Genomic DNA, 13,830 nt, shown 5'->3' with positions numbered 1-13,830 from the left:
CCCCTTAACTTTAACTCATCTTAACTTAAAAACTTACTCCACCTGAGCTCACCACATATTAATTCACCACACTTTAACTCTCCACACCTGAATTCACCACACCTCAACTCGCCACACCTTAACCCCCGCACCTAAATCCACCACACCTAAATCCACCACCCTTAATTCACCACACCTCAACTTTCTCACCACACCTTAACTCACCTCAACTCACCACACCAAAATTCACCACAGCTTAATTCACCACACTTTAATTTTCTCACCATAACTTAACTCACCACACCTGAATCCACCACACCGTAACTCCTACAGCCAATCCCACCACACCGCAGCTCACCACACCCAATTTCACCACATGACATGATATCACTTGATGTGGCATCAAAGGCAACATCATTTGGCATAAAATGAACCAAAATAAATAAGATTTAGATAGAGGTGAAAAAAGGGATAAAAAGGAAATACAACTGAAGAGTGTGCGATGTTATATTGTGGTGTGTTATGCTTCATATGTTATGTTATTTATTCTTATGTTATGGTTATGTTATGTTATGCCAAGTACTAAGCTAAACTCCCCTCCACTTAACCCATTCCAACTAATGTTATTTTAGCTCATTCAACTTACATAAACTATCCTTAATTTTATCGGTTGAATTTCAACCGCTGGCCGAACACTAGTATTTTTAAATCTTCTAAGACTTTTATTTTAAGTCTTATATTATAAAAGCTTTTTCATAATAATTATCATTGAGATAAATATTTTTAAGTTTTTAAAGACTTTTATTTTAAGACTTATATTATCAAAATCTTTTCATAACAATTATGAGCGCGAAAAAAATTGTTAAGTCTTAAAAGACGGGACTTGTTCAGGAGCATTTCAGGATTAGTTCGAAACCAGTTCGGGGCTAGGTGGGGACCAGTTTGGGACAAGTTGGGGATAAGTTTGGGACCAGTTGGGGCTTGGTTTGGAACCCGTTCCAGACTATATACAAAATTTTTTCGCACTCATAATTATTATCAAAAGACTTTTATAATATAAGTCTCAAAATAAAAGTCTTTGAAGACTTAAAAATATTTATCTCGCTGATAATTAAATATTATGAAAATACTTCTATTATATAAGTCATAAAATAATAGTTTAAGATGACTTAAAAAAAATTTCTCACACATAATTATTTTTTAAAAAGACTTATAATTCTTACGAAAATTTTGATGACTTTTTTAAAACTCCACCATGACATATTTCTTATTCTGGGTCTCTGCTTTTTTCATTATAAAAAGAAGACATATCCTAAACTAAGCTCCTTCTGACATGTACATAAGTACTTACTATAAGGAGACATGTAGACGTTGAAAGACTAGAAGCCAGGTTACACTGCTCCGGCACTTCCCGGTTTGGGAATGAAGACTGCTATAACTTTCCTCCAAAGTCCAGGCAGGCATAAACAACTCTTATAAGCCTGTATTTCACATCCTCGGATACACATCATATGGGCCCCGTTGTCGAAAAAGGCTAAAGAAAACATCACCGATTCCCAAACGTGATGCTACATATGTACCAGTTTAGCTGTATGGCTCTTCCCGCCACACTATCCACTTTCACATTCCTGCGGATGTGCTGTATGTCTTCAGCAGCAACGTGGAATAATATGCATTAAATTTTTTGAGAGAATCCTGTTGACATACCTTACACAGCCTGACAGACTCCTTCATGTTGTCAATATCACAGCAGTAGTCTAGCACCTTACCTTTCATATTGGGATTAATCCTCTTATTTTTTGGGGTTTTTTATGTTCTATTCAGAAGTCTCTTGGACCTTTGACGAAGTTTGGTAAGCCCAGGTTCCCAATATAGAACCGCTTTTCCCTATCTGATTCTTTTTAGCAGATATTCTCCAATTAATTTCAGATTTTTGAGTTTTGGGAGATCTGGTATTTTCGTTTCAAGGAGCAACCCATACTTTCCCCAGCCCATTATTAGGCCCATGCCATTCGATTCAGCGTACTGAACGATGCCTATAAATAATCTCCCTAGAAAGAGAACAGAATATAGGTCTTTGATGGGGGTGATCGACTTGCACACACGCGACATCCCAAAGCGTCGATTCGTAGATGTTCAATTGCATTGCGATTAGCGGTTCAAAAGCGACCTATCTCAAACGAAAATACATTGAAAATGTGCTGAGATAGGGCATTTTTGCATCGGCAGTTGAGATAGGGCATTTCTGAACCGAATTCTGAGATAGGGCGTTCTTAAATCAAATTCTGATGTAGAAGGGGGTTCACTTTGCGCTGCTAATGCGATGCGTTAACCCACTGAGGGCTTGTGTACCTCACCATCGTACTTCCAATTACTCATCAAAATAAATGTCATTTAGACAGATTGCTGTTAGCAATTTTTATGCAATTAATGATTGCAATCAAAAATTAATTGCAATCAAAAACTTATTGCAATCAATTTCTTCCCAATAATTGCAAATTTAAATTTTTGCAATCAAAATTTAAGCAATCAATGTTAATTGCAATTAAACCAGATTGCAATATTACGTAAAATATGCGATTGCAATCCAATTTGATTGCAATTTTTTACAGCCCTGCTGTTTCCTCCAATTTCAGCGAGTTACACCCGCAACGGGGAGTTCGTCGTTCAAGTTCTGGACTTTTCAATCCATGTGGTTGTTGTTATATTTCTCTCTTTGTGAGAGATGCACAGGGTCGCATTTATTTTGCTATGCTTTTTTGCATAATATATACATGGGTTTCGACGTTGCATATTTTGCAGCGGCTGATGAACTGGCCAGAGTCGGCACCCTTGATGAGGTGGCACCCGGCGGAAGTTCCCTTGACTACTTGTGGACTTCTCTTGGGAAGACGGGCCTCGGGTCAACTCAGAAAACGCTGGAGGAATACCAGGGCATGCGCCATGATGGTGGACCGGGGGTTCATACTCTCTCACATTAGGAGCTCTCCGGGATTAAGATTGGCCGCCTGGAAAACTTCGTTCTCGGCACTAAGCGATTCTGGCTTTAACGTAGCAGTTACCGTTCGCAGTGGTATCACAAGGGACCAACTTTAACGGTCTAAGTGAGACCCTTATAGGGGAAAGCCACCTAAACCTAACCTAACCTAACCTATTCACAGTTCATAATAGTGCACAAATGTTTAAAAATATCAGTGCACTCCTTTTAATAAAGTTTACTAGTTTTATAGCTGTTTTCATTGCAATATCAAGGCATGCCGCGCTTGAATTTTTAATCGTATTTTAGATTTTTTGGTGGTGTCGCGAACCACCGGTTAAAAACCACTGATATATAGCCTCACAATTAGGAGTTCGCTTACCAACCCCTTTTAGGAGCTATTAAGGAAACCAACCAATGATATCTTGTGCAGTCAGGGCCTCTCTTAGGGACACCAAATGTCTTTCTGTGTCCCCTATTCTGCTACAAACAATTGTTTAACAATTATAAAAAAATGTGTGAGCATTTTCCAAATTTAAAAATTATAATACCATCTATTTTCCGTTGATGATGACCTTTGACCCCGCATCACGTATCCAGTGGGGACTTTTGAGATATTGTGAAGAAGCACAAAACGCTTCTCGTTCTCCGTAAGTAATTTTCTTTCCAATTTTCGTTTTTAAGGTATCGGTGAAGTATTTTTTCCCACCATATATTCGTAAAACTATGGCCCATTCACAACTCAGAAAAGATTTGGCAAATTAAATTTTTACGTAAATTTCCAAATATTACATCTAAACGTATAGTTTAGTAGAATCCATATTTTCTGACCACCTTGACTTTTGTGTGTCAGAAACCATTAAAAAATTTTTCAAAGCGATTTTATTTAATTAATTACTAAACTTAATATGAAAATTACGCATAAATTACAAGGCCAACTACATGAATTGCTAGCCGAGTTAGCGCTCAGGATCAACGAGGCGTACTCATAACCGGCTTGACTTAAGCCTCAGCGGATTTGATACCCTCCTAATTGAAGCAAACTGCAAACAACAGCCATCTAAAACTGCGGTTATTTATGTATATGCCGCTGAAAATGCTTGTCGGACGTGTCTAATTTACTAAAACCCACACCAGCAGATTTGATGTATTTGCATAGCAGCATAAGTGGCACCTGCCAAAGTTTAAAGAGCTTAAGAAATTTTTTCATATTTAATTATTGAATTAAAAAAAAAAAGTACAAAGCTGCAACAATTCTTCGACGCCTGCTAGGGTGTACTACTAAATACTGCTACCTATAGGCGTTGAGGCGCATGGCTGCAAAATGCTATCCATCTTGTTTGGAAATATACGCAACAGGTTGCAAAGTGCGGTGCAAGTGTAATTCCCGCAATCTGTGTAAGCAGTAAGAGCATGCATTTTGCAACACGCACCGCGCAAATGTGCTGGCGGTGCATTTGCATTTGCATAATGCGTATGCGCATGCGCACCACCACGCCGAGCTTGTGCAAACCGCGCGCTGCCAAGTTGACATCATTTAGCGCGCTTCGCCACAGAATCATACTGAGTTCGAATTTTTTTTTATTTTCTCTTTTTTTGGTTTGAGTGATAATTTTTAGTGGAGCAGTATTGCAACATCTCTCTGCCGCTGCACTGCACGGTAAAGTCGTTCACTTATTTGGGCGTACATTTGCAAGTAATTAAAGTGCTCAATCGAAAATCGATCTCTCAACAGCTTAACTGGATCTGTCGAAAAAGTAATGCAACGAAAAGTCACACGCAATAAAAAAGTATTGAAAAGTGATGAAGAAGCAATTGCGAAATGTGAGATACGCAGGCTTTAGCAGCTGAATATCTACTAAGCTTGTTAGCACCTAGCGCGCTGATCAACTGCTCCGATGATGTATAAATATGCGCGCAGGATACCAATATACAATCAAACTTCGTTTGCACTTTGCAGCGCACGCACTTCACGGACGGAGATCGTACATTTCGAGAGAACTGAGAAAATGATTAATAAGGTATGTACATAATTTGGATGCATTTAACACCCACTTGCTGACCTCAGCTACTTGCTGATACACAACATACACATTTCCGCCCTTAGTTGCTTATTCTCACCATAGCCGTTCTACACGTGCACGCCGTGGTTGAACTCAGAGATCTTCATGAGGAGCATGGCCCAGTCGCCTATGAGTTCCACTATGCCGTACACGATCCACACACTGGCGATATTAAATCGCAGAAAGAAGCACGCAAAGATGATCGCGTTGAAGGTGTTTACGAGCTGATCGATCCCGATGGTCATCACCGCGTCGTCCACTACAAAGCAGATGATCACAGTGGCTTCGAAGCTGTTGTTTCACGTGAACCTACAAATATAAAAATTCCAGTCCCTGAAGTGCATCATAAGCTAATTGCTACCAAGCTATTGACACCGACATTGCTGCATCATTAGAACGTCCATTTGTGCATAGATAATATATTATGAAAAGAAAGTCAACCATAGAATACTCGATACGACACAGTCATAAATATATGAGAATGTAAGAATCCCGACAAAACAAGGAGAATTTCGGAACAAGATGCATTTACTCATATTCACACATACATATGTACACACATATTTTCTTAAGTCATCCATTTAATAGAAGTTAAGTTTTATTTACGCAACTAGTTTTTAATTGAATTGTGAAAAATAAATCCCTTATGTGCCATTTAATAACATTATATTGTACTTTTGTATGTTAGATGTATTCATTTGTAAAAAAAGGTGTTTGATTTATCATCGATAGCAACGAATATACGCATATGTGCAAAAATATATGAATTTTTTCATAAATACAAAACCACAGCTGACACTTTTTAACACCCTTTTATTAGCTTCACCTGTATGTTTGTATGTATGTATGTTTATAACCGACTCCTTTGGACTCGATTTTGACCCACTTTAAACGTACAGATTTAATTCAAACTTTGTACACTTATCAAGAATCAGCGACAATATAATAATTTCATAAATTTATCTCATTATCCTGATTAGGATCACCAGGATTAAATAATTTCCGCACACAGCCTCTGTGTGAGAGCAAGTGAGACAACTACGCTGTCTGCGCATGCGTACCGTCTACTTACTTTCCGACTCGAGCACTCGGCTTATTAGTGTTAATACATTCTATCCCTGTTAGTTGCACAGGTGGCCAAGCGGGCTAAGGCGCAAGTCGTTGGCGCGAGACAACGAACTGACCAGACATGATTTCTAATCCCGTCTATGGCTGAAAATAAATGATGTAACGCTATCTTCCACTGCTTGACCGCGGTACTGATATTAATTGCAAAGATGAATTTGGCAATACGCCACTTCTTTTAGCAGTAGAAAATAATCATTTCGATGCTGTACGAGCATTATTCAATCGCGGAACCGATTGTGAAAAATAAATCGAACTAAAAAATTAAAAATAAATATAGTTTAAAAAAACTAAAAAACACGCTTTTAAAGCATATCAAACTAAAAAGCAAAAAAAAAATCCGTAATAAAGTTTAAAATAATAATGAACAAAAAATACTAGTATTATTGTGAAAAAGTGTGGGTTGCTCGATAGACGAAAAATATGGCAAAGGGAAGCCCATAACACCGTGCGACAAAAACAAAAAAATTTTAAAACACGAAACAATCAATATAATCACGAAACTATGGGCCAAATATAGTAAAACTGGTTTTTTAGTTTTTCCGTCTGACGTCAGAACTTTTTAAGGACTTTTTTTTGAAATTTTTAAGATATGATTAATTCAAAAAATTATTTAAAAAAATTAGTGCCAGTGTAGAATAACAATATGTGTACCAAAGGAAAGAGAAGATACTGTAGAATATAAAATCAAAATTATGAATAGGTATTGAAAATGCGCTTTTAATAAATTTTATTTTTTTTTAAGCTAATAACGTTAGCATGCCGAAATTCAAGGATGTGGTCGCGTGTATATCAGTCTCCAAAATTTTTTTTCAAAAATAAATATTGCAAATTTTCAAGAATATTCAAGGAAAATATTTTTAAGGGACATTTTCCATACCCGTTCGCCCTTTTGCACCGAAAAATCGTATCTTGTTTAATTCTACAAAATTTTCTCTTTCCTTTGGTACCCATATTAGAGTCTGACCGACTAATCTGTCTAGTATCGGCCAAAAGAACCGGCATCCGCCGTTTTGGGCCGATTCTTGAATGAGGTAATGTTATTTAGTTATTTGATTATGTTTTTCTTTTGGTTTCATAAAAGTTTATAAAAGCATTTGTAATTGAAATGACTTTATATTTAGGATTTAATCGGCAAAGAATCGGCCGATGCTCCGGCCTATTAAATCCTGAATATAAATTCATGTGTAGATTTCTATGGAGTGTTCTTGGAGGCCCCAGACCGAGTTGTCCTTCCAATCCTTCTTCGAAGGGATGCGAGTGGAGATCTTATTCTCGAGCTCCATCGGTGGTGTTGTATAACCTAGATGTTGGTTTAACCGAATCTGATGTCTTTCCATTTTGACAGTGCATTTTTATACCCGAGCGCACTTGTGCACATAACTTTGTTCACATAACGGTTGTTTGTAACAGGCAAAACGAATCGAGATAGATATAGACAAATGTATACATAAATGATCAGAATGAAAAGATAAATCGATTAAGCGGTGGCTGTCTGTCCGTCCGTCCGTCCGTCTGTGCACACGATAACTCGAGTAAAAATTGAGATATCTTAACGAAACTTGGTACGTACACTTCTTTGTGGCGTAGGACGGATGGTATTGAAAATGGGCAAAATCGGCCAATAACCACGCCTACCTCCCATATAGTGGTAATTTTCAGAAATACGAAAACTGCGATATTTAAGTAACTACTGAGGATTATTCACTCAAAATTGATATTTACAATAAGTTTTAGACGGAAAATAAGAATATTATAAATTTTTGGAAAACGGGCGTAGCCACGCCCACTTATGGTTACATATGTATATCTTGGTAACCGCTGCACCAATTTCTTCCAAACTTGGCACAGTTGTTGGCCATGGTACAGTATACTAAATGGCCGAAAATTTAAAAAATCGGACAATAACCACGCCCACATCCCATATAACGGTAATTTAGAGAAATACAAAATCTTCGATAAATCAGTAAATATTAAAGCTACTTTATTCAAAATTGATGCTTGCAACAATTCTTTACCAAGAAATACGTTTATGGTAAAATTTTGGAACATGGGCGTGGCACCGCCCACTTTTGATCACATATATGTATCTCGGTAACCGTTCTACCAATTTGTACCAAACTCGGTACGAATATTGTGCTTGCCACATAGAAGCAAAACATTGAAAATAATTGAAATCGGGCTAAAATTACGACCGCTTTTCATATAACTGTATATTTCAGAAATGCTTGAAACTTCAATATTTCGAAATTTAAGGACGCTAATTTACTCAAAATTGATACACCCCGGCTTGCCATGTAGCGGTAGCTTTTGGAAATGTGAAAAACATATTTTTAATACTTGCGCCGGGTATCTAATGTTCGGCTCCGCCCGAACTTAGACTTTCTTACTTGATTTAATTTTGATATATGCTGAAACAACTGATTTCATAAATTTTAGAAATGGGTTCAAACTAATTGGTGTAAATATGCAACATACAATTAAATCAGTTAGCGACCATCTTCAAAAATATTTTGAAGAAAAACTTTTTTTAACTCTTGTTTAAGGCACCCTCGCATTTAACTTTTAAACTGGCCGCAAGATCTTCAAAAATATTTTATAAATTTACATACATACCTCTCAATTCAAAAGTATTTTCAAAATGAAACTTTCTCTCATCTGATACGCATATAAAGAATATTTCATTGAACTTATTAATCTATTACTAAATTTGTGCTTTTGAATTTCTAAACAGGTGACCAACATGTTAAAACATATTTTCCAAATAGACCTCGCTCATTTCATACCCATATTAAAATATTTAAATTAACGGGAATATTAAATTGACTTTAAATTTCTAACCAGGTGGCAACTTTTTTAATAGATATTTCAGAAATAGAGCTTTATTAGCAGCTCTCCCTTGATACCTATATGAAATATTAAATTTAGCTTGTTTAGCAACTTCAAAAAGTTCAACTGTTAATACTTAAGTTATCTTTAGAGCAATCTTGATCATCTTAAATGCTAACGTTTCTACATTCTATAGGATTAATACTTTCGATTGGTATATAACTTGTTCATTAAACAAATGAGTACAAAATTAAAAAATAATTATAATTTTTTGAGCCAACCCACTCGCGAAATATTTATTAACACGTTAAATTTCATACAAAATTGATTTCATCCATTAAACAGATGAGTGAAGGTCCGTGCCCTTGTCGGATCTTAGACTATCAGTATTTTATATCATACCGGAAGTTGAGATGAAATTGAGTAGAATGATTTGATTGATTTTCCAGTAGCCAAACCATGCTGCATTTCTTTTGATATTAGGACATGGAAAACGGATCAAAGCGGAGAAGAGCTATTTTTATTCAAAACTTTCTTTTATACTCGTTATGACTGAATATTTCTAGACGAAACCAGCGGCACCTTATTGGAGCAGAACCTGCCATAAGAGATACTGCCACCAGCTGGACTTAAGATCATACGTTTGAAGATCTTTTTCACAACGATCTCGAATTCAAATTAAAAATAGTTATAATCTTAGCCGTTCTACTTTATTTTCTTCAAGACAAGTAAATACATATCTACCTAATAAATAAATAATTCCACAAATAATTAGAAACTAAAAACTGAATTCGCTATGTAAAACTTAAGTCAGCCAATATTTACTACATCCCATAGAGTTGCGGACGGGGGGCATACGCAGACGCTAGCGAGTTGTAAGGTATTGAGTTCTCGTACTCTACACTTGGGTCGCTATAAACCGCTTGATGTGTCAAAGAATGCGCGCTTTGTTGGTCCTTATTTGGTTCAGCAGCGGATCCATATTGCGTTGGTCCACTTGAGTAACCTTTATTAATGTAATTCGTATACTGAGTAGCCGAAGAAGTCGCCGTCGATGGACTTGGTGTAGCCGGATTGCTCTCTGCAGGGTTTTTATATTGTGGTGGTACCACGGGATAGCTCTTATTTGCTTCTGCATAAGTTGGCGCTGAGGAAGAGTATTTAGGTTCTGGCAGAGGCAAATGATAAGGAGAAGCTGGTTGAATTGTGTAAAGTGGTACTTCAGCATTAGAGGCATATGAAGGCCCGTAAACAGCTGGTTGGTAATAGGCGGTGGCGCTATTCCTGTTAAGGTTTTCCATTTGCAAAAGACGCGTCAAGTCGTCCACGGAATAGCTGGCGTCCAGCAAGGCTTCTGAATAGTTGTTATCAGATTTTGAGTTATCATAAATGCTGGGCGCTGGACTTGCTTTCGCATACGTTGTAGGTAATATTGGCTGTGGCGCCTGAATTTTATAGGCCAATTGTGTATGTCCATAGGAATTGCTTAGTTCATTGGTAGATGGTGGAGGGTAAATTTCCTGCGTAGCGCTGAGGTGCGCAATCGGTGTGGCCGATGTGGCTGGTGTGTAGGGAACATGTGGAGTGTAGGGAGTAGGGAGTGGTACGAATATTTGTTGATGTACATGCTCCGAATGGAGCTGACCGTTTGGCACGCGATGGGAAGTTTTTGTGATTTGGGTTACTTGCTTTTCAGATGCACCATCAACAGTTACCTTTCGGCAGAATTCCTTACAGCCACCTTTGCATTCGTAATAGCAATTTTGGTAGGTGCTCGGTGTGGTAGACGAGACGCTAGCAGCGGTGGTTGTAATGTAAACTTCGGGCGCTGGGGTTGGCGGTTTAGTATATGGGCGTGGTGTGGTTGAAGGTCTCTGAGTAGTGGGTGCGTTGGTAGTGCGGGGTGGACTTTCTGTTGTTGTTGTAGTTGTTGTACTTCTAGTAGATATCTGCTCGCATGGCACCTCTTCCCACACTTCATCTTCGCAATGCGATCGGAAGTGACGATGATTGGGTGAAGAAAAAACTGGCGCAACGATTGCACTCAACAGCAATAACAATCCGAACGATGTGCACTGAAAGTGGAATAGAAAGAAAGCCAAAAAAACACAATAAGTGGTGTAAAAGAAAACGGGTTCCGATAAGTGGGTTACAGCGGCGACAGCAACGTCGGCAAAGCTACATATTATGCCAAATAAACGACGCTACCGATATTGCCCAATTCGCAGTTATGCACTGAGGGAGGTATATTGGGTAGTGGTATTGTGTTATCGACCTAGTCGGTGTAAATTTACCTTTGACGGCATTTTTTTTTTTGTTTGGTTTTTTGTGTGTTTTCTACCAGCCTTCTCACTTGCGGGTTCTTTGCACTGGTATTCGTCACCGCTTTCCAATTCGAACTTAAACATCTTTGTTTATCGCTTTAAGTTTTATAAGCCCGTCTTTGTGGGTGCTGTTGAAAGTATACATACATACGTTTATAAATGTATTATTATACATATCCATAGACGTGAATTCTGTTTTATTCTTGTTTGTCGGCACCTGAGCACGTGCCGGGGAAACTTACAAACATTTTTTTGAAGGTTGCGCCGGTAAAATGTTTTTGTTGAAGACACGTTAATCGAAGTGTTGTCGCATGGAAGCTTCTAAATGCAGTCAAAACATTATTTAATATAAATTCATACATCCAAATATATATACATATTTAGTGAAAGAAGAATGTATTCTCACGAAATTTAAGAAATTTCCTGGTTAATAGATTTGTTCGAGCTACCTTCGGAAATATACATATGTATGTATCAGGGATGTTGCGAATGTTTGCATTCGCATTCGTTATACGAATGATTCCGATCATTTTACACATTCGCATTTGCAACCAATGATACGAATGTTTTGCGAATGCGTACATGGGCATGTGAATGCCAAGTTTCAAATAAATTTGGTAGCTGCTATAAAATCTACCGCTAAGACTTTGTTGCTTTTTCCATTTTTCCTAATTGAATAACTCAGTGTTGTTGCTTTTTCCATTTTTCCTAATTGAATAACTCAGTGTGAAGGCAGGATAAATGTATTTGCATAAAAATTTATTAAAGTAAAAAAGTTTTGGGTAGGCGTCGAGGCCGATGATAACCACCAGTTACCACCTCTGCATGGTTGTAAGTCATGCGGAGTCCCTCCGCCTTGTAGCGCTGTGGCTTTGCCGCTTAAACTCTGTAAGAGTGTTTGGGGGTGTGCGTCAAGCGGATTGTTGAGGACCGGTTATTTATTTAAGTTCAAAAATTGGGCAGGCGCTGTGGCCAATGGTAGCTCTTGTACCACTTCTGTATGCCGAAGGCAATACAGAGCCCCGAGAGACAACTCCGAGAGAGTTGTGATGCATCAAGCAAGTTTGTTGAGCATCGGTTATTTATTCAAGTTAAAAAATTGGGTAGGCGCTGTGGCCAATGGTAGCTCTTGTACCACTTCTGTATGCCGAAGGCAATACAGAGCCCCGAGAGACAACTCCGAGAGAGTTGTGATGCATCAAGCAAGTTTGTTGAGCATCGGTTATTTATTCAAGTTAAAAAATTGGGTAGGCGCTGTGGCCAATGGTAGCTCTTGTACCACTTCTGTATGCCGAAGGCAATACAGAGCCCCGAGAGACAACTCCGAGAGAGTTGTGATGCATCAAGCAAGTTTGTTGAGCATCGGTTATTTATTCAAGTTAAAAAATTGGGTAGGCGCTGTGGCCAATGGTAGCTCTTTACCACCTCTGTATGCTGAAAGTCATACAGAGCCCCAACAGCTTGTAGCGCTTTTGTTTTTGGTGATGCATCAAGCGAGACTGTTGAGCATGATTTGGGGTGCCAGCAATTAACTACTTTAGTAGGTTTGTTCTGCGGCAGTTGAGAAGTGCATCAAAAAATGCATACCCAATGAAGAACGAGCGAATTATTTTTAAACACAAGTGCGTGTGTTTATTCGCTGCACTTGGTTTTGGGCGGGAGCGCATGTTCGCTGTTCTTTGTTTATGCGGGAAATGCATAAGTCGCTTAAATACTAATAAAATAATCGTGGTACAAAGCTCAATAAAAATATCAAAATCAATTTGGTTACTTCTCGACTTTTGGCCAGCAAATGATAGTCGCCAGACTAGTGCACTGTATAGGTTACGCACCCGCACTAATTTACAAAATTTTGTATTAATAAAAACGGTGACTTAAGTCGATAATAGCTTTTTTAATGTTACTCCTAACATTCGCATTCGTATTCGCGTTCGCAAATTTGCATTCCGAAAATTCGCAATCGCGAATGAGAAAAATATGATATTCGAAACATCCCTAATATGTATGTAAGGGCCAGTTTTTCAGAGCACGCCGCGGTTTAAACTTAGAACAACCAATCAAATGTCAGCCAGCTGTTCAATTTAAACTCAGTTTACTTAATCTAAGTTTAAACAGGCACTGAAAAACTGGCCCTAAGAGGCGTTTTCTTCAAAAAATTACCGCATTTGTATATACATATATTTATGTACATTGGAGTGGTCCAAAAATGCATGTGAAAAAGTAAAGTCGGAATTTTAATGCCGCCACCCCGTACGAATACCGAAAAAAATATAGCCCTATTTTTTTATTTTAAAATAAAAAAAAATTGAGGAGTGCTCAAAGCGCTCAAAGTTTTACATGTATTTGATATAGGGGAAAAACAACTTTGCGTAGAAATGGTATAGAATTCTTGAAGATTTTCAAAAGTGGGATGTTAAATTAAAGCTCTTGGCCTTGTGGATGTGCTTATTTTTTTTCGAAAACTGCTGCTGCCTTAAAAAGTTGCATTCAAATCATTTAATAATCAATCAATCCATACCGTTCGTTCGATTGT

At 37.9% G+C, this 13,830-nt stretch overlaps 2 protein-coding genes across 2 annotated transcripts; one reads left to right on the top strand and one right to left on the bottom strand.

Annotated features, from left to right (window-relative positions):
* The first annotated feature begins 4,814 nt into the window (after window positions 1-4,814).
* On the top strand, window positions 4,815-5,620 carry Cpr30B (Cuticular protein 30B). The gene is made up of 2 exons (XM_017609735.1): window positions 4,815-4,977; window positions 5,064-5,620. Exons 1-2 carry the CDS (start codon window positions 4,855-4,857, stop codon window positions 5,412-5,414), a joined length of 474 nt encoding a protein of 157 aa, XP_017465224.1. The 5' UTR covers window positions 4,815-4,854; the 3' UTR covers window positions 5,415-5,620.
* A 4,177-nt stretch (window positions 5,621-9,797) lies between these two features.
* Window positions 9,798-11,381, bottom strand: LOC108358073 (mucin-5AC). Its single transcript, XM_017609211.1, has 2 exons — window positions 11,319-11,381; window positions 9,798-11,048 (listed from the first exon to the last, which is right to left on the bottom strand). The coding sequence occupies exons 1-2, from the start codon at window positions 11,379-11,381 to the stop codon at window positions 9,798-9,800; spliced, it is 1,314 nt and encodes a 437-aa protein (XP_017464700.1).
* Between the last annotated feature and the right edge of the window lie 2,449 nt (window positions 11,382-13,830).

This window comes from Rhagoletis zephyria, unplaced genomic scaffold (assembly GCF_001687245.7).
Source record: "Rhagoletis zephyria isolate East Lansing unplaced genomic scaffold, Rhagoletis_zephyria_1.1 Rzeph_scaffold_00009, whole genome shotgun sequence".
NCBI classification, from domain to species: Eukaryota; Metazoa; Arthropoda; class Insecta; order Diptera; family Tephritidae; genus Rhagoletis; species Rhagoletis zephyria.
This window is presented reverse-complemented; position numbering and strand designations above follow the sequence as displayed.